Here is a 19,784-nt window from a genome sequence, read left to right on the forward strand (position 1 = left end):
AATCAGTGTGTGTGGCTCACAAGCAGAATTGAGTCTCCTACAAAGACTGAGCTATGCAGTAGTTCAATGGCAAAAAGGCACGTCCTGCTCACACTTCGTCAGATGCCTACTCCTAATAATTACACCAGAAGCTACATGGAAATTACAGGAAGTCATCTTGCTACTCAGAAGCTACTGAGTTTTGGTGAACTGCAGTTTGCATAATTCGCTACAGCAAAGCACACATTCAACCATGTTTAAAGAAGAATTTGTTCCCTGGGTGAGAGGGGGGATAATAATACTGAACAGCAGCTACGTGTAGTAATGAAATAGTTAAACACACAGGAGCTGGGGCACATGGAAAACGAGAGCCACATTTAAAGCTGTGCTGAGAATCAATTGTGAAAATAGCTGTTTGTCGCATGCTTTGTGTCTCCAGGGGTTTCTACAGAAACCCTGTACAGTGCAAGATCATCTTCCTCATGCTGTCTAGTATTTTCTAGATACCATCATCATTTTCCTCCCTCCACCAGAACAATTTCTTGAAGAGGTGGAAGGACTCTCATAATTTGCTGGCAAAGCCCAAACTCCTTATCAGGTTATGAGTACAGCTAAGGACATGTGGGTTTGCCCTCGAGTTCCCTCAGCTTATTGCAATGTGGGACAGGACTACATGAATCAAATCAGAACTGCCATTTTCTACTACTCATAACAGTTACATATAACATTGAATGACACGACATATACAGTTAGGAACAGTAGCATGGCACCATGGTTGCAGCACAATTTTTACATGTGATTTGGATAAAAATCTCCCTTGAGAGGTGCCAAGCAGTCAAAAGGAAGACAAAGAAGCCGCACGTTTTTCACTTGGAAACTGCTGTTTTCCTCTCGGGGTAGGGGGGAGCCTCCTCTAAAACTTAAGAGATTTTCCTAGTTCACAAGGGTTTATATTTTAAACATGTTTTCTGTCTCATCAGTGCTCTAGCACACATATGTAAGACACTGCTACAGGTAACAGGAGAAAGGAGGTAATTACATTACTGAATCAAGACTCACACAGCCGGCTGCACTGAGTTTAAGGTTCTTTTCACAGAAAAACAGGAAAGGGACTGAAACACACATTGATGAAGTCAGAGCCATCCAACCTACACTGAAGAAGATGAACCGAAATGTATCATGAACAAGGTGCATCTAGCACATCCTAAGCTACCTACAGATCCATTAACTCTATTCTAGTAGAGGATATTATTAGTTAGTTGAATCTCTGTGATCCCTTAGGAAACTTCCACACATTCCCAGTGGTCCATAAACTAACAAGAGCTGGGAGGGGGGAGGAGAGGGCAAAAAGAAAAGACCCAAAACCCCATTGTGCCCGACCCTCTAACGTTGCCTTCACAATGAGAGTCCCACTGCAAGAACAAAGTTCAGCCTTCAGCAACAACCTAAATGGCTCTGATCTGGCTACTTAGGCATGACTGATCATACTTTCAGGTTGGCAGGGGGTTTTTTGATTGTTTGAATGGCAGAATTACCCTCTTAGCAGAGGTAGTGTCAAACCAGAAATTTAGTGTTATCTGTGGGAATTTAAATGGGGTTTTTTACCCCCCTTACAGCATAAGTTTTAATTTATTTTTTTTCTCCCCAGGAGTCATCTGCCACTTACATCAGCTTCCTCTGAAAAACTACTACTGAGAGACTTGAGTCTTGGCAATCTGTAAACCAGCTAAGTTTTACAGCTAAGCCCTAGACCAGCATGCTATGGAAAAAGAATGTATTTCAGAAGAATAAAAAATTTGGATTCACCACTTACCTTGTCACAATGATGGGTCTGCAACAATAAGAGAACAACAGGCAACATCCTCTTGTGGGACTACTATTAAGAGATGCTTGAGCTGCAGATTCTTGAACCCACCTGGAAGAACTTCGTGAAGAGAGGGGAAATCAAGAACTCTGTGTGCAGGAGAAAAAAATACTCTATACACCAAAATGAGTTCATCTTGTGCTCTTACTGTACCTACAGGGATGCAAACAGTGAGTAGAAACCTTCCAGAGACTTTTATTTCAAGAAATACACAAGCAGATCAGGTGTTAACATTTACTTTTATTTATAAAAAAATTGTAGAACGTATTAAATACAAACATTTGGAAAAAGAAATCAAGGCTTCACTAAGATGCCCAGGAAGAGGAAGACAGAGAATCAAGAAGCTTACCAGGTTTAGAGATTTTAAACTAGCTGAAGTAATTACTATAATTTTTCCACTGACTTCTTTATAGGCAGTGGCCATTATAGCAACAAATGTTATTACTGTCCTCTTTAAAAAACTGAGATATGATTTGCCATATCTTCCCACTCAACCACGAAATGTAAGGAAGCAACTCTTTCCAGGTTAAAAATCAGGGTAATAAATACTAATGCGTTTACCCATTACCTACATTGTATAACACTAAACATTTGTTTATAATCACACATGGATATCAAGTTTAGCCCCCCCAAAAAAATCGATTATACATTTCAAATCTGGATATCCAATAAGGTGTTATAAACTTTATACATTTTCCAGTGAACATTAAAATGAGGACAATGTTTTGAAGTACAGAAACAAAATAACTGAATGCACCGTCTACACTCTAAAGGCCAGCTACTAAGAGGTGGACTGAGGTCTAGTCATATTCCAGATAGCTGGGAAGTCCTACAAACTGCCACTGAAAGGCTGGTTGGAAGACAAATCATGTCACGTTCTCAGTCTGTGTTAGCTCCTCTCGCTTTCTAAAAGGCCAAAGGTGAGACCTGTAGCTACTCTCTCTTCTGCACCTTGTGGTAAAATAAAGGAGTAAACTATCATTCTGCTCCCTACATGGACAAACCAGGAACAAGATTCTTAGACTGCTGTTGCTCTTTTACCACTCTTAAATGCAGTATGAAGTATGTACGGACCACTGAACGAGACGTAGAAGCAAGAGACTACAGAAAACACCACTTCTGTCTTTAAAAAAAAAAATAAAAAATAAAAAGAGAGAAGCAGTTCCACTTGCTGACAATATGGCACACTCTCTGTCTTCCTGCTTTACCCTGTATCTGCTTTTGAGCTGCAGCATAATGCACACTGATGTGGCTATATGGCCTTAAAGCCAAACTCAGTTGTTTTGTTCTAAAACAAAAATAATACATATATTTGTGGGACCGACTCTTTGGGGGTAACCAAACTATTAAAAAAATATCCAGTACAGAATAATCCTGGACACACGATCATTAACAGATGTCTCCCATTCTGCCTTATATTTGTCAGAACAGAAAGAAGACTAGTCAATTTACCAGCGCTCACAAGGTTACTACTGCAAGGAGGAGAGTGCCAGAAGCGTTACGGGATACAGAGCGCTGGCAGTCAGCTACAGGATGGGCTGCCTGGAGACCTGCAAGAGCACAGGCAGAACGCTTCTGGCAAAGCTGCCCTCTGTGGACGAGCTGAAGTTGCACTACATATCAGGAGTAGAGGGCTGAAGAAACAGACCAGCATCCTGAACACGTCAGACCCTGTTAGCGAGGAAAAAAGTGTTTTGCAATTAGCATATCTGCCCTCAGAGCATGGAGGGGACTGCTGTGCTGGAATTCCTAAGCAGCCAATTATTTGCAGATCATCATCTTTGAGAAAAGCCCAAGTATTTCTGTTACCAGGCAAACGCAGAGGACTTGCTGGATATCCCAAATAGGTAGTGGTTCATTTAGCTACAAGCTTGAAAACAAAGTCAATTCCAGCATCTTTCCCAAATGCAACAGCATCCCTTATTGTAACACAGGCAGGATTATCCTACTCTCGCTGTGTTCAGTACACTTAAAGCCCTTAGTGCAATGAGAACCCTGGTGCAGGCCTGGACTCAGGTGAAACGGTCCAGCCAGTTCCACTCCATTCCCTTTTTTTCCTTTTTGGCAATTACTGATAAGCAAGATCCACATTTCACAGGCCATAACACATATTTTTTGAAGATACTTAACAACAGATATTAAACAGCCAGAGCTTACTTGACCCCAAAAGCCTTGCTCCCATCGAAAGAATTCGCTGCCACCCAAAGCAAGCAGGAAGTCACCTGAAGAGGAATTTTATGAAGAGACGGGAGGTCAGAGTACCAAAGAACTGAAAGTGACAACAGCCTATTTAGTACGCTGACTGCTTCTTACTCAGTGCTCAGCTTTCAGCATGGTATACACACCACATTTAAACAAGTGATGGAGTTTTTTTGTTTCTCTTTTATAAATATCCTGGCTGATTGGGAGGTATTTTTTATTTTATGGAATCTTTAAGAAAAATAGGCCTTTCATCCTCTGAGTCAAAGATAAGAAACCATGATCTTGGTATCAGTGCCACCTCCCATTACACGATCAGAAATCAATATGCTGCCCAGCATCCCTGGTGACATATTTGAAGTTACACTCTTAGAATACACTTAAGTCAGGCAATGGCTCCATTCCAGAAACACACAATGTTACCAGGAGCAGATTACGGCCCCTAGTTTTAACCTAGTTTAAAATATATTTTACAAATGCATTCCTACAAATCTGATCACCGCAAAATATATAGTGGTTTTAAAATGGCAGAAAGTTGAAGTTAAACAACTCAATTTTTAAACCAGTGAGAAATATGGGCGGTTTTAAAAGAAAACAATAAAATTTTCAAATAGAGACTTTTGTGAAATATACATGCGCACACACACTCACACACACACACCCCTACTTACTTCACTCAGTGTCAGATTAAGATTACTCAAGGCAATTTTCAAGGTTGCATTTACAACCACAATGACAAGAACAGCATTTTTGAGGTAGCTGAAGTCAAAGAGCAAACCACAGCACAAGCAAAGAAACAGGTGCTCGCACTCACACCGAGCCCACTCTTTGGAGACACGTTATCATGTGCGCAGGGGCGTGTGTTGAAGAGGCACGTGTTCCACAGGGAATGAAGTTCAGCAGCACTGGAGATCTGATAAACTATTCTCCAGCAAAGCTTATATTGGGAGACCAGATGCACAATCAAGGGACCACGGCTTAAATCACTGCACATCAGCTGAGCTGTGGTAACAGCCTCGGTGCTCTTGGTCTGCAGCAGTTCCACCGACAGCTCTGCCTCACGTGCACTGAAGCAAGTACAACTGTGGCAGTTGAAGATGTTATTACTCAGAGCTGTCTGTCCCACTTCTCTCCTAGATGCTACTGTTGATAGAAAGGTACGTGTACCCATATCTCGCCTGCTCCAGTTTGCAGCCTAGCACTCAAGTTCAAGCCCATCCCCACAGTATTACCTGCCAATGGACTGTGAACAGGAGCAGCAGAGACACAGACTTGAGTGCCCTTCTTCAGGTGCAATAACATTTTTGCCACGTTAATAGTGCAGAGATGTCAAACTGCCACAGCTTCAATCACCAGACTTCATCTCTCAGAGCCCTTTGCTAGCCTACAATGAAAGGAGTTGAGCTAACCTCACGGCAAATGCCAGGCAATGTGGGCACAAGGGGATAATAGCTGTGGCTGACTGACAAACTGGCTCAGCCACAGTAACTGGATCATGTCTCTGGGCATACAGAGAGCTTGATCCTGCCCAAATTATAAAACTGTGTGAAACACACTCATACACGCACACACACACAATGCAGTATTTTCATCAAGAAGCTTTCTACAAATCAACTGTTTGCATGATTACTGCTGAGTCTTGAAGATGGGATGGAAATTATGGCAAGATGTTTTTCAAAGGTAGAAAGAAGAAAAATCAACCTCCTACGATTAGGTCTCTGTTGTGTAGTTGCTGTATGAGAGGGACGGCACAGATGAGAAGTTGTTATTCCACTGTCTTCCTCCAGTATTCTGCTGCAACTCTGCCTGCTCTTTATATTTGCTCAGAAGACTTTTGGCTTCTTGCAGATCCTGAGAAGAGTTTTCCCCATATTCTTCTTTCAGCCACTGCCTGAACTGCAGAAATTGAACATACATATACAACATGATGGAACAGTAACATGAGACTGATGCAGATATTCCCTCCTATCCTACAGAATTTCAAGAGCCTTTAAGAACATAACTAGTTTAAAGAAGAGTGCTCCAAATATTGCATGTACTCCAATAACAGCACAGAATAAATAGGCTCAGAAACACGCATTTGAAATCACAGAGATCCTTATATCCCCTAAAATGACACACTTGTGTAACAGCTTGGCTGACTGGAGTAATATGGAGTAAGAAACACCCACCAGGCAAGGATGTCCTGGACTTAAAAGCACCCTCCTCCTGTTGCATATACAATGAGATGAATAAGCATGGAAGCTAATATGATCGGCCAACTTGCCCAAGTCACAACAGGCCACAAGAAGACTGAAGATAAGAAAGTGAACCACTCATATGGGTTTTTCAACCTGAGCCCACAAACATCAGTAGTAAAAAAAAGTGTACTGTAGATAATCGGGAAAGGCATCTTCTAGGAAGAAAAAGACCAGGGGCTTTAAAAACTATAGAATAGGACCCTACATGTTACTGATACAAATAGCTCAATATGCTACATGGCAAGAGATGTACCAGGTCCAGCTAGCTGAAGGTCAGTCCAGCTCCGTATCCTGGTATGAGAGTAGCCAGATGTAAATGCCAAAGAAAGAATCAGGCAACGGCAGGGCAATAATGGTGGGATATTTTCCCTGCTCATTTCCTCAGCTTCCAGCAATTTTCGACTCAGGAACTTTCAGAGGCTGAGGCAGTATCTTTGTGTTTGATAGCAACAAATGAATTTTTCTGCCATGAGATCACCTTCTGAATCCACAAATTTTTTACCATGAGATATCTGGACACCAAGAAGCTCCATAAGTACATATTGTTTAAATCCCCCTCGTTTTCCTTGACTGAGATCTGCCAATCGATAGCTCCCTCTCACATTACAGGGAAGAGCATAAATCACACCTGTTCACTTTCTCTATTCCACTCAACTTTATAGACCTTTATCATATCCTTCCCTGTCATTTCTTCGCCAGTGGAAGAATTTGAGTCCACTTAGTCATTCCCGACAATCTAATTGCTTTTCTCTGCAGAAGCAGCAAGTAGACAAACACCCCAACTGTTCTGTTCCAGTGGGGATAATATTCCTGTGATCATTTTTCAAACCTTAACTTCAATAGCTTTGTCCGGTTCGTGGCTCATGGACAGCTTTATCCATAAGACTATTTACTAGGACACCGGGAGACATGACCTCACCCACAGTTATCCCCTCCCATTCCTAAAAGATTGTAAGGTTTCGAGTAAAATCTGAAGCCTCAGGCTACCATGTGGAAGGTCTGGAATTGCTGCAAACCATGTTATGGCCTTTGTGACCCCTTCCTGCAAGGCCAAGATCTAAGGGACCCCATTCCAGAAACCCCACAGGATATCACCCTATAGTGGCACAGCAAAACACCCATGCTGCTGAAATCAGAAAAAAGTTCACGCCCTTGGCAGATGGCATTATTCCACTGAAATCAGGTGTGTAAACAGACACCTGCTAAGGATGTGGTTGCTGTTAAGAGACAGTAGGAAACTACAGCGCGGCCAGTGACTACAGGTGGATATTTCTTTTTGCAACCTACTGCCTCCCCCTCAGTGAAAAAAGGCAGAATGTGCCGTCCATGGTGGATGAAAAAAGAGAGACGTTACTGTCTTTATCAGGCTATTTGCATATAGCCTTAATTGTCATTGCTGTTAGCCCAGACCAATTAGAGTAGAAATGACTGTAAGGGAGGAAGGAGACAACTCTGGAAAGTCCCCCTCTGACTCTTGTCTCTTAAAAATCGGTTGCTCTACAATTTACACCAGTTCCAAACGATCCAGGAAACATTCAGTTAAATATTAAAAAAACGCAAATATTTACAGTTGCAAACTGCATCATGCAAAACAAATGGTAATTTCTAAACTCTGAGCTTTCTGCAGCAGAATGACAGGGATGGAATAAAAAAAGCACAACATCCTTTGCCTCATGTATTTTGCTTTCCGATTTTGGTTTGCCTCTGTTGTTGTTGTTGGTTTTTAACAAGCACAATAGGCACAAGAGCCCAGAGAACAGCAACATGCTGAGCAATGGAAAACAGAGGGGACAGCCAGAGTAGCTTGTTAACATAAGTGGAAGTCACCGACCACCCACGAGGAGCAGGTCTTTTGCGTGGGATGGTTCTTTTTAAGGGTAAGAAACTGATTTTTGTTTTATGAAAACCACTTCGCAGTCTTACTGTTCCCTCAATTCTCCTAGTCCTACAAAACCTTCAAAGGTTAAGAAAAAAAAGGGTCAGATTTGAGACTGCTCTACACATCAGAAAGTCTCAAGCCACAGAAAGTGGAGGGGAAACACGACACGTAAGTCATAATCAGAACCTAGTTTAACTCCTGGATAAGGTTTCTGATTATGATTTCTTTCCTGCTTACTATTCCAAATGAATGTGTTGGGGGGGAACCTACAATTTTTATGCAACTGGTACTTACAGGTTGGTCACTCTGTTGCATTCTGAGCAACTCAGTCTTTAGTTTTTACCCCTCTAAAGGTGTCAGTCTTGTATTGGGTCTTAGCACACATTAAGTAATCACTGGATTGAGAGCACAGCTGGGCAAGAGGTGTGTTTAGATATTGTACTTTGTCTCTTCTCCCATACAGAATTCCCTGATACCTTCAGTGCTATTCGCATCTCCCATGTGGAGCAGGCTTGGCAAAGAAGCTACTCCCTCAAAGCGAAAAAAGGGAGTTGGATAAACCACCTGGGCCCCAAAATAATGAGAAGTAGCCCATGATCTGAGACTTGGGGGTTGTGTTTCACAGCTCTTTTGTCTGTAGTGCATTTACCTGATCAACATCATGTTTTTCAAAGTCCTGTAGCTGTCTCTGGAAGCCCATGTTAGGATTGGCACAGGATCTCGCTGCACGGACAACAGACAGTGCATCTTCCCAACCAAAGTCTGTGATAGTCATGATGTAGGCAACCACCAACGTTACACTCCTGGAGACACCCGCAAGGCTGAATGAAAAAGGAGATGAAATAAATTGAAGTAGTGCTGTACTTCATCTATCACAGTTCAAAGCATCACTTCCCAGCATCACAGCAGACTGCTGTGTTGCTTGCCACCAGGAAGAAATATTACATTATTTCAGTTAAAAGGTTGTGGTGCTGCTTTTTCAAATGCATCAGAACAAACCTATGACAAGACCAAGAGAGTGGGTTCTGAGTGGTAATTCATGAGACTGGAAAGAAAGAAATAAGTATTAAGTCTGCACAAAACCAGGGGACAGTGCACACATTCTACGTTAGATTTGGTTTTTAATAAGCTGGAAACGTCACCCACTTTCTTCTGCCTGTATAGATCAAAGCAGTTAAATAAGACTGTTCCCTCTCCACCGTGAATAAAGGCTTCAATTTCATGGGGCTGAAATGAACTTTAACTGAACTGTTAAAATACATCTGGTTGCTTGAGCTCTTTTCCTCTTTCTGCTATCCAGGCACCGTGCAACTTCAACTGTCAATACTCCAGTTTCCCTACGTGAAATGCTGGGATAAAGTAAGAATCATTCACTGTTACTGCTTTGACAGCGCTGGACAAAAAAAACCTCACAACCGTTACTATTATGAGTATAAAAAAAAATGTTTGAGTTACATTTATGCCACACTTTTACTTGGCATTTTGAGAACACTTTGTGCTTTTGAAATGCTTCACAAATTTAAATCTGTTTTTTAAAACTCTATCAGAATTCAGACAAATTATTCCTGTTTTACATACATGGAGATGGACCAAATGACTTGTGTCCAGCCCTATCATGAGTCGGTAGCAAACTGAGAATTTATGCTCAGGGCCCATGTACAAGTCCAGTGTTCAAATCACAAGATGACTGTGATTACAGATATAGACTCAGCTATGTCACTTGGACATGCAGCACAAAGACTACAACCAACAGCACAGAGCAAGAAAAAAAACCCAGGGTGGGATTTCCTTTTCTATTCTCTACAGTCCCAGAAGCATCTCTCCAATCAGAGACTTGCTATTAACAAAAGCAACGTTTGAATGCTTCAGCAGTTTAAAGAAAAAAGAGGAAAAAAAAAAATCAATTTCTGTTCAGGGGAAAATTATTTTTTAACAACTCTGAAGTCACCAAAATCGCTGTTATAGAAACTAATAAAATTATTATGATTATGGAAATCATCTTTAAAAATACAGTGATTAAAATAATGGGAAATAAATAATCTGTCTCTAGTCAATACATTTCTAGTCAAATCAATCCTACAAAAAGGTTTGATAAGAAGAAAAGGTCAAGAAGAATTTCTCGGACTTTTTATCTCTGGGCAGCTGCCCACCCCAGTGACTCAAAAGTCTTAGCATGAGGCTTTAATAGCATTTGCAAATCTTCTCAGCCTCTTTAAATAAAAGGGGCATTTCAGTCTAAGAAGATTTTGCTGTAATATAGAGATGAACACTAACTTATTAAAATGAACATCCAATGAAGCTAGAGAAACCTTTAAGAAGCCTCTTCAGTGAATGGTATACATACCAATGAACCAGGCAGCCTTCACCTGTAAGCCGGCACTCATGGATAAATTTGATGCTCTCTCTGAAATGCCTTGCCCTGAAAACAGAAGCAGAAGGGGAATAAAGAAAGTGCTCTATTTAGTAAAATCACTACTTAGAAAGAGAGAAATGTATCCGAAAGCTCATTTAACACTGTTTCTAGAATTTAGAACTGAATACAGGTCATACAAGGTAAAAGTTAGTGTCTGCCAATGAAACACAATACTCACTGGCATAGTTATTCTCCACTCTACCTGAAGAAGAAACTGGTACCTTAGGTACTACAATGTGATAAACATTAACAAATGCTTTTTTCTGATGACTGTCAAGTCTGTATTTCAGTTTGCGTTTTATTCCTCTTTAAACTAGTAACTTGACCTCGTATGTTCTCGCATATGCTCAGATGTCAGATGAAACTCAGTACAGTTACATGAACAGTTTTTAAGGTATATCATCTCTCACAAAGAGGCATCTACTACCCACTACCAAACTTAAGCTTAATTTTGACTTCACCTCCTCCTTCAAACCATGTACTAGGACACATCAAAATGTTATGATTTTTTTTTCTTTCAACATGAAGTCTTTCCCTTTTGTCTTTACTGTGAAAAAGTTTTCAGACAAGCCCTGTCTTCTTCAGCTCCTTCCAGTCTCCTCCCCTCAGAGTGTAGTACCCCTTCTGGCTGCCCTTACTCAGGGTGCCAGCCAGACCCTGCCTACAGCCTACCCTTTTTCTAGCCACATAGGAGAAAACATTGAGAAGATAAAGACTCAGTTTACAAACCTTAAGGTTTGTACTCTCATTATCCTTCACACATGCCTCTTCGCTGTAAGTGGGGCAAGTATGAAGGAAAGAACTGGACAGCTGTCCGTCATCTCAGCAAATCTGCAGCGTCACCTCTTTACATCCCAGCCCCAAGTTGCTCATCCGACTTCTGCCTTTCAGACTGCAAAGCCTTTGGGGCTGCCTGCAGTTTACTACAGGTGCAAGCAGCACCTCTTGGTTCAATACTGTGGCCTTTGAGTGCTCTTGCAGTTTAAGCTCACAAGCAGCAGCAATGCATGTGACACAGAGAGAGGAGAGAGCTTCTTAAGGGGCAGTCAGCAGTTTACTTATCGGCAAAGACGAACCTGAAAGCGCACTGCGCTCAACACCCATGAAACACAACGTCCTGTATTCAAGATGTTTCCCCTCTCAGGGTGAATAGTATACCACAAGGGTAAAAGAAAAAAACCTCAGCCCAGCACCAGCAGCCACACAAAAATCAGGAATACCCACATAAAAGGAAGCTTTCCTTCCTGCCCAACAGTGCAGCTGCTGATACTATAAACACTCAGACCCGGAGGAGGACAACAGTGATGCAACACAGTGGCAGTACCTGTGGAACTTGCAAAGGTGATAATGTCTAAGCTGAAATACCCAAAAAGAGGAATCCCAAAGCCCAGGACTCCCTCTCCAAGGCAGATCTTGCACCACTGGATATAACACGGAGAATACAGCTGGAAGAGTTGGGTGACTTATTTGGAAAACCTCAAGGCATGACACAACCCTGAGCTTTAGGGCAGGATGTCAACTCAGGATTTTACGCTTCTCAAAAAACCGATCAAGTGTGTGGGATGAGTGAAGAAGAGGGAGGAAGCCTTACAAATGCATTTCTACTCAGACTGCTGCTCCAAAACATTTTTACTGGCTGAGTTCTAACAAATCATGGTGCTCAGGTCTGCCTGCGGGACACGTGCAGCTTCAAGTAAGTGAGCGCAGGGGACAAATAAGACATTTGGCTGTGTGTGCAAGAGGTGTTGCTATTGCACAATGAAGGAGCACTGATCCGAGACTGAATGGATTCGGTCAAATGAAACTTGGTTAGGGCTGGATTGACAACTTCCCAATCTTCTCATACACCCATCTTTTCTCTTTCCCTCTAGAAAATCTGGCCAACAGCACAGCTCCAAGCACCAGTGAATTCATTTCAATGGTCTAGCACAAGTTTTGGTTAAACACTTCAATGCTTTGGTTTGAAAAATATCTGTGAATGAGCATAACACCTTTGCAAAGTACTAAATATAGCTAGCACTGAACTCCATTCACTCGGTTTTATTCGCCCTTCCTTATTGCTGACACTCAGTCTGCTGACACACTGTGAAGTGTGTTTAAAGGCATTCATGAAAACAAGAAGAGAAATAGCCAAGTCTAGAATTCACACTGTTCTGCAGAACCATAGCTCCTCCTCACCTTGAGTCAAAGCAAAGGAGAAATGTACTACTCCTCCACAACCCTATGGTACTGGGTTCTCTCATGAAAACTAAGAGTGAGGACCGGTTAGCTGTGTGGTAAGGGCCAGACACAAAGAAGAATGGCAAGTCTTACATTAACCACAGAACAGTTGATTATCATCTGTAACAGGAAAGCACTTGACAAATGTGTTGATTTGCAGCCTATTTGTTGGACTAAACAGTTACTTCAAGACAATTTATTACATGCTATCTGGCTTTTACATCTCCCAGCTTAAAGCTGGGTCCTGAACTGCATCATCTTCACAGTGGGAAAACACCACAGGAAGAAGAACCAGTACAGTGCCTCTACCAGCATGTTGTAAAAGTTAGCTAAACTTATGCATTAGCAAGCTGGATAATCCAAAACTAGGCTGAGGGCACAGTTATGATGCCAGATCTACATATTCATTCATTGCTAGTCAGACTTCTACGAATATTATAAAGGTTAAAAAGAAAGCATCCAAATCAGATAGGAAGAAGCATCTTCATGTTTCTTTCCTTTGGCTATGTAAATGCAACAAAAATCCACCTAATTTTCTTAATAGGTTATCTGGCTTCTGTATTATCACCACTAACAGCCTTGACCGTTGGAGGTTAGTTACTTAGAAACACATAGCCTATGACAATTAGCTGGAACAGGACAGGAAGGGAAGATTTGATTTTTATAGAATTACCTTTTTAGCAACAGGGTCTGTATGAGATGACATTTCTGGAGAAGTCAAAGGCCTAAGGTAAAATTCTCACAGTCCAGGGAAAACACTGATTTAACGGCTAGGAAGCACTTTGAGTCTCAAAAGCAACTGTTTGATTCCTATGCTTGGTAGGGGCAGAACATCGGAGTAGAAGCAAGCTTTTGAGCCACTTTAGTGAATACCCACACGTTAACAGGGGAATCCCTGCTGTATTTCCCTGGCAATTCATTCCTCTGAGGAAAGGAGCTCCTAAACAAGCTTACTAGGAGTAAGTGTACGTTACACACATAAGAAATCAGAAGTTTCCCCTCAGAAAAACTGAGCTGAATCAAATTAACAGCTCACAGTCCCAGAATTCCATGGGTAAAAATTTTCAGTTGGACGTTATCAACCTGCCAGCAGTTGTAAAGTAGCAGCAAAGCCTCTATAAACTTTGCTGTTGGGAGAGGCATACAAAACAGCAGTGTGTATCTGGTCAGCTGTGCCTGTCAACCATTGCAAAGAAAACATAAGGACCTGCAATATAGGATGCTGCTATTTTTCTTCCTGACACCACTAGAATTCCTCTTCTGAAAGAAGACAGATACACAAAGATGATGCAGAGGGAGAAATTCCCTTTCTTGTTCCCCAGCTACCCCTCCCTCCACAGAGGGCATGGGCAGTAGATAGGAGTGCTCCTAGATAGGATTGTGTCAAATCCTCACAGACAGAACAAAGACAGCTTCCTCTTGCTTTCAGAAGACTGAGCATACAATCAAGCAACATTGCTATTTGCAAGCATCATGATTTGATTTTACTTGAAGATCTGGACTGTATAAAGCAAAAAAGAAAAGTCAGTTACTCATCAAGTTTTATTTTAAGTGATAAAACGTATCAGTATTAGAAGTAATGACGTTTGCTTGCAACCACCTGATACCAAAGCAAGTATTTTAGATGTCTGCAGCATAACAGAAACAATACTCATGCAAATATTGTATCTTTTTACTGATGCTTTAAGAGCTTTGGTACTGTGCCAGACAGCTCAAGCGACAGAGGGTTTTTTTCAAACAGCGAAGGAGGGGGCTGAATTGTACATTGATTTATGTTCATTACAAATGCCATCCTTTCTATTTCCATTCCAAATTCATCCAGATCTCTATTAACAAAGGAAGGAGATTTGCAAAATGTTTTCAGAAATGCTACAGATCTCAGAATACCAACAAGCAATTAAATTGACATGTCAATGTATCCCTCTAATCTCATATTTTTTCTTTCCCAAAATGATTTTTTTACATTTATTTCTTTATATTTAAGTATTAAGGCGACAAAAGTTGCCCAGGACAAAGACAATTAGCTGTCTGCTTTCTCACTACAGACCTGTCTCGAAATTTAGGGCTTTGAGGTGTTTTTTATTGTGAGTTGGGGCTTTTCCCCCCCTTCCCCTAAAATCAAGACAGAAATACAGAATGAAAGGCAAATCACCACACATCAAATGCCATGCTGGAATCTTTCTAGAGTACGAGAAACATATACCCTAAAAATATACCCCGAAAGCATGAGCCGGAATATTGCTGCGATGTGAGAGAAAAGCAGTGCTGCGTTTCCTTCCGTACCTACCAGGCTCTTTCAAATACTTGTTTCTCTACAAAACTTGGTAGCAGGATGTGGCTGAAACCCCCCTCACTTCTCCCCAACATAAACAGTGAGCTCTAGAAGAAAGAGTTGGTCACCATCCAAGTTCTCTTACAAAACCTGTTTTGATTTCTCTTTGGAATCAAGACTTGCTATGCTTAATGGTTCAAAACATTAAAACCAAGGGCAAGTCAATTAGCATTTCATGAACGTTAGCAGAGATGAGAAAGAGCGAGGCTGGGACACCGTAGTTTCAGTACATATATCCTCAAGGCAAGAGTCACTGCAGGGCAGAAACTCCCCACCGTGCCAGCCTACTACTAAGAGCAGTGGGGCCTTCTGAGGCAGGTCCAAGATGTCCAGAGCAGATAGTTGGCAGGGGTAGTTTGCACACTGGGACTTTATCTTGAAGGCCTGCTGTGAGGAATTTATTCCAACTGTTGAGGCACCAAGCTTCATACCTCTTTCAAATATTTTCTTTTTGTTAATGGCTGCAGATAGAGCTAACAAAAAAGAACCGCCAAACAAAAAGGTTTTAAAAAAAACAACCCCAATGGCTACAATGAACTGGGGCTAAATTAGAAGCAGACTCGTTAAGGAATTCCTGAAGTTTAAGGCCACAAATGAAGAGTGTTTTCATACTGACTCTCCTACAAACCCTTACACACAAAAAGCAGGGTCTGAACTAAAGTGGCTGGAATTAAGTGTTAACTGTGTTTTCTTAACGGATTAAAAACCACATCTGTGTAATACTTGTGAGAGATCAGAATCGGATCTTTCAGCTCATTGTAAAACAGGCACCACAGTACTGAGGGATTTCTAGGATTTTGTGATTTATTTTTAAAGAAAACTTACAAGTTCTGCGAGGGTGAGTCAGCAGCCGGAATGCACAGATACTTCACTCCCTGTGTAAAGAAGCAAAAATGAATGAGAAGAAAATATCCAAGTTAAATAGATTTATCTACCACCGCACAAGTCCTGCTCTAGACTGGTGCAGTTTTATTGACTTTGAGGAAGGCACATCACTGTTCAGACAAACAGAGATCACCTCTATGCTGCCAGATTTTAAAACACTGTGTTCACATCTGCTTTGTTGCTAAGACACCAGCACGTACCTTAGTCATGCTTCTCCCAAGGCCCAATAGCAAGCTTTTTAAAATAGAAGCATCTTTACTAAAAATCTCATTCTTCCTACATTTCTAATAAAATTAAGTTGCATCTTGCCCGCTTCCCTTTCTCTGAACAGATGCTACAACCTAAAATTGTGATAAGCAATTTGTTTTGATCCAATGCAATCATTTTTCTTTATCTAGTTGATAAACCAAACAAAATGCATTTCAGAGAAGAAACATGTTTGTGGTATGGGTTTTGGTTTTTATTTTTGAGAAACTTCAAGAAGGACAACTGTAAAATGTACACTTTTCTTCCACAAAGTTAGCCTCACTTTCTTAGTCAGCTATCATAGTAAGTTACAACATCAATTAGGGAAGTTAGATAACCATTTCTGATGCATTAAAAATGTTACTGGGTATATTTAAAACAACACTGTAATCATACACTACTGTTTTGCATTGTCAACGCTCATTTTAACTGTAATTTTATTTTCAAAGCTTGTTTTGCTCCTATGACTGTTAAGAAAAAGAACATTTCTGAAAGCATATTTAGCTAACTTCTCAAATAGGACTTCCAAGAATATAGGCTGCAGCTCAGACACCAACTAATAAAAAACTAACTAATTAAAAACTTAATAATTCCCTGGAAGTCTTTTGACTCATCTCAGATACAAAGTTACGAATTTTTCAGATGTACTTGTAAACATAAGAATTCACAGCAAAAGGTCTACCACAAAATGCACCGTAGTTTATCTTTAGGTAACAATGCAACCCCCTGTAATAGTCCTGCATATTCAACAACATACATGGGAAGTCACACTTATCTATAAGAGATCCTTTGCCAACAAGGTGGAACACAACATGTATCTACCAGGCATTTCATTTGCCAGCTGGGACAAGGAGAGGATTTTCATTGCTCAACTGCGATACTACCTGAAGCAGTATCTTCTCCAACACCATCTTTGCTTTGCTGGCTCAGGAATCCCTCTGTTCCCCCTACACACACTTTGCTACCTCACTTGCCGTCTCACACCAAAGAGCAGTCCCTTTTATAAGAGGTCCTGACCCCTGGGCACCATGATGCACCATCATGCTAATCCTCTGCAAGGGGCATGAACTTCACCACTGTCAGAAAAGATGTGGTGATAATTCACCCACATCTCTTCACCACCACTTACACATGGCACCAGCCATTTTCTCAACCCAGCAGAACCCCCAGAACCCCTTCAGCCAGTGCCTTCTTCACAGCCACAGATTTGAGAGCCTACCCTGTCCCCACCATGCTTTACCAAGCTTCCTCACTCTGATAGGCCATCCCCAGTGTGTCACAACCAGAGGAAAGTGGCTTCTCTGTATGGCCTTCTGGTTTGGGGCAGGCAGGATCAGAGTGGGGAAGCCTCTGCAGACAGTGCCTAAGCGTAGAGATGGAGACATGGCAGCACCTGATGAGGGAGAAGGCACCACCAGGACAACACCAAGCCTGTGACAGCACGTGGCATTTTGCGTGAGAGCTGCATGGCAAAATGCAACTAAGGGGAGAGAGAATAAGAATGAAGTCAGTTTGCAAAGCAAAGCAGCTTGCTGCCAGAGGTAATGGCATCAACAAGTAACAGTCCCTCCTGCCTTGTGTTGGGAGAGGGGATGCCTGCTGTGGGAAACTAGGATGGCTCCACAGCCATAAGCTGATCCTCAACAGCTTGCACAGATACATACATTTAGAAAGACAATATAGCAGTAATACATATATTGATAGGCTGCTGAGCCAAGGATGACAACTATATTGCGATAGATTAATTACGATAAGTGTCTTGTATGACGCATCTGAGAGGTTTATCTGGGACACTAGTATCACTTCAAGTGAGTCACTCCAGTAGAATGAGGGCCTGTGACCTGAAAGTAAATTTACATGCTATTCTTCCCCCCACACCTCTAGACAACTCCCTGCCACTGAACTCTGCACCACCAAGGGAAAAAAAACAGGAAGAAAATTGAAGGTAGGAGATGGGTTAACTCCAGAGCACGCTATGTGCCAGAAGGTTCGTTGCTCTGGCACGCACTGATGCAAGTTGCTCCGCAGATTTCAGAAGCTATGGCACATGCTGAGTGCTTTTCACAGGCTGAGTGCAGAGGGGCTTTCAGATCATGATCACTTTAAAAGCAGAAGTAGCACCAGCACAAGTTTAAGACCCACAATGTTCTTTTTTTGTCATGGCTGGCTAGTTCCCACTACCGCAAGCAAGCATGAAACTAGCCTATGAGAGACCGCACATGGCACTGAATGGCTCATCCAGAGCCTGATCCTGGAGGTCTTCAGCACTTACAACTTCCAGTGAAGCCCGCAGCGCTCTTTTCACTACTGTGCTTGCAAATGCTCAGCATCAGTCTATTAGCCTTATTAACGTAGCTTCTCAGGCAGGAGATGGTTAAAGTTACTGGAATTTGGCATTTTGACCGATGCGTGTCACTTGTATGGTGTTTTTGGAAGGCTGTGGTGATGGACCCCTCCCTGTGAGGAAATAATCACACACTCAACTCAGAAATAGAGGTGGGATTTCAGAAGTACTGTGCAATGACCTAACCTGAGTCCCACAAAAATCAACAGTGAAACTCTCAAGTCACTTTGACCCAAACAGTTTGGCCAGAGTTGGTAACTCCTAAGGATCCCACCCTACTATCAAGTTTTGCTTCTCTTGGTTGAAATTAACAACGATAATAATAGGATCAAATATCATTCACTATAACTGGATACCTGAAATACAACAATGACACAAGATTATATAGGGCAGGTATTCATAAATGAGAGTCGAGGGATTTTCTGTGTAGATATTCATATGTTGATTCCTGGAATAAGCTTTTCCTCACATATGCTGGACAGACTTTCTTTTTTAAACATATTGGCAATAGGAAGATATTTAATTACTGAACCCTGCTGTCTCTGACTTTTTTCAAAAAAACTACCCAGGATCATAATATTATTTGTATATTTGTGCCTCAAGACACTGCTGTCCTTCCTGTGCACATACCCTGAAGATACCACCTAAGAACTGTCCCAAAGGGACCTTTCACAGCAGAACAGTTTATGCCAACCAAACAAGTAAATACCTACAACATTTTAGACAGAGTACTACCATGCAAAAAAAAAAAAAAAAAAAAAGAGACATTGCTATTTTATTACTTAGCAGTTTGTTGTGCCATTCTGAAACTGCAAAGCATAAGAAGCAAGAAGGCAACAATCACTGAAACAGTGACTAAACCAGAGTAAGCTAAATCAAGAGATTGTTGGAGAGTCAAGCAAACCAGCTCCTAGGGAACATTTCAACAAGCTCCAAACCAGCACCCAGTCTGCAGTTTCATTAAATAAACTTGAGTCTGGTTGCAAATGCAATATACAAAGTTGAACTAAAACTGCATGTTAATAAAGATGGTAAGACAAAAATACAAATTTGATGTCAACCGTCTGGATGTGTGTTTTATTTATTTTTTTAAAATTAACTATTTTATTCCCTAGGAATGACAGTTCTCAAAAAGTTATTCAGTGGAGGGAGGACAGCACAACTCTAAACAGGTATTGTGCCA

The 19,784-nt window shown here is 41.4% G+C and overlaps 1 protein-coding gene across 1 annotated transcript in view; it reads right to left on the bottom strand.

Annotated features, from left to right (window-relative positions):
* Positions 1-2,064: 2,064 nt before the first annotated feature.
* The window catches only part of DUSP22 (dual specificity phosphatase 22), a 44,859-nt gene continuing 27,139 nt past the window's right edge, over positions 2,065-19,784 (bottom strand). The window contains exons 4-7 of the mRNA XM_074146415.1: positions 15,952-16,001; positions 10,506-10,580; positions 8,811-8,982; positions 2,065-5,938 (exon numbers count right to left, since the gene is read on the bottom strand). Coding sequence (XP_074002516.1) covers positions 5,753-5,938; positions 8,811-8,982; positions 10,506-10,580; positions 15,952-16,001 — 483 coding nt within the window. The 3' untranslated portion in view covers positions 2,065-5,752. The remainder of the gene's footprint in view (positions 5,939-8,810; positions 8,983-10,505; positions 10,581-15,951; positions 16,002-19,784) is intronic.

The sequence above is a fragment of the Numenius arquata genome, chromosome 4 (genome assembly GCF_964106895.1).
Source record: "Numenius arquata chromosome 4, bNumArq3.hap1.1, whole genome shotgun sequence".
Taxonomy (NCBI): domain Eukaryota; kingdom Metazoa; phylum Chordata; class Aves; order Charadriiformes; family Scolopacidae; genus Numenius; species Numenius arquata.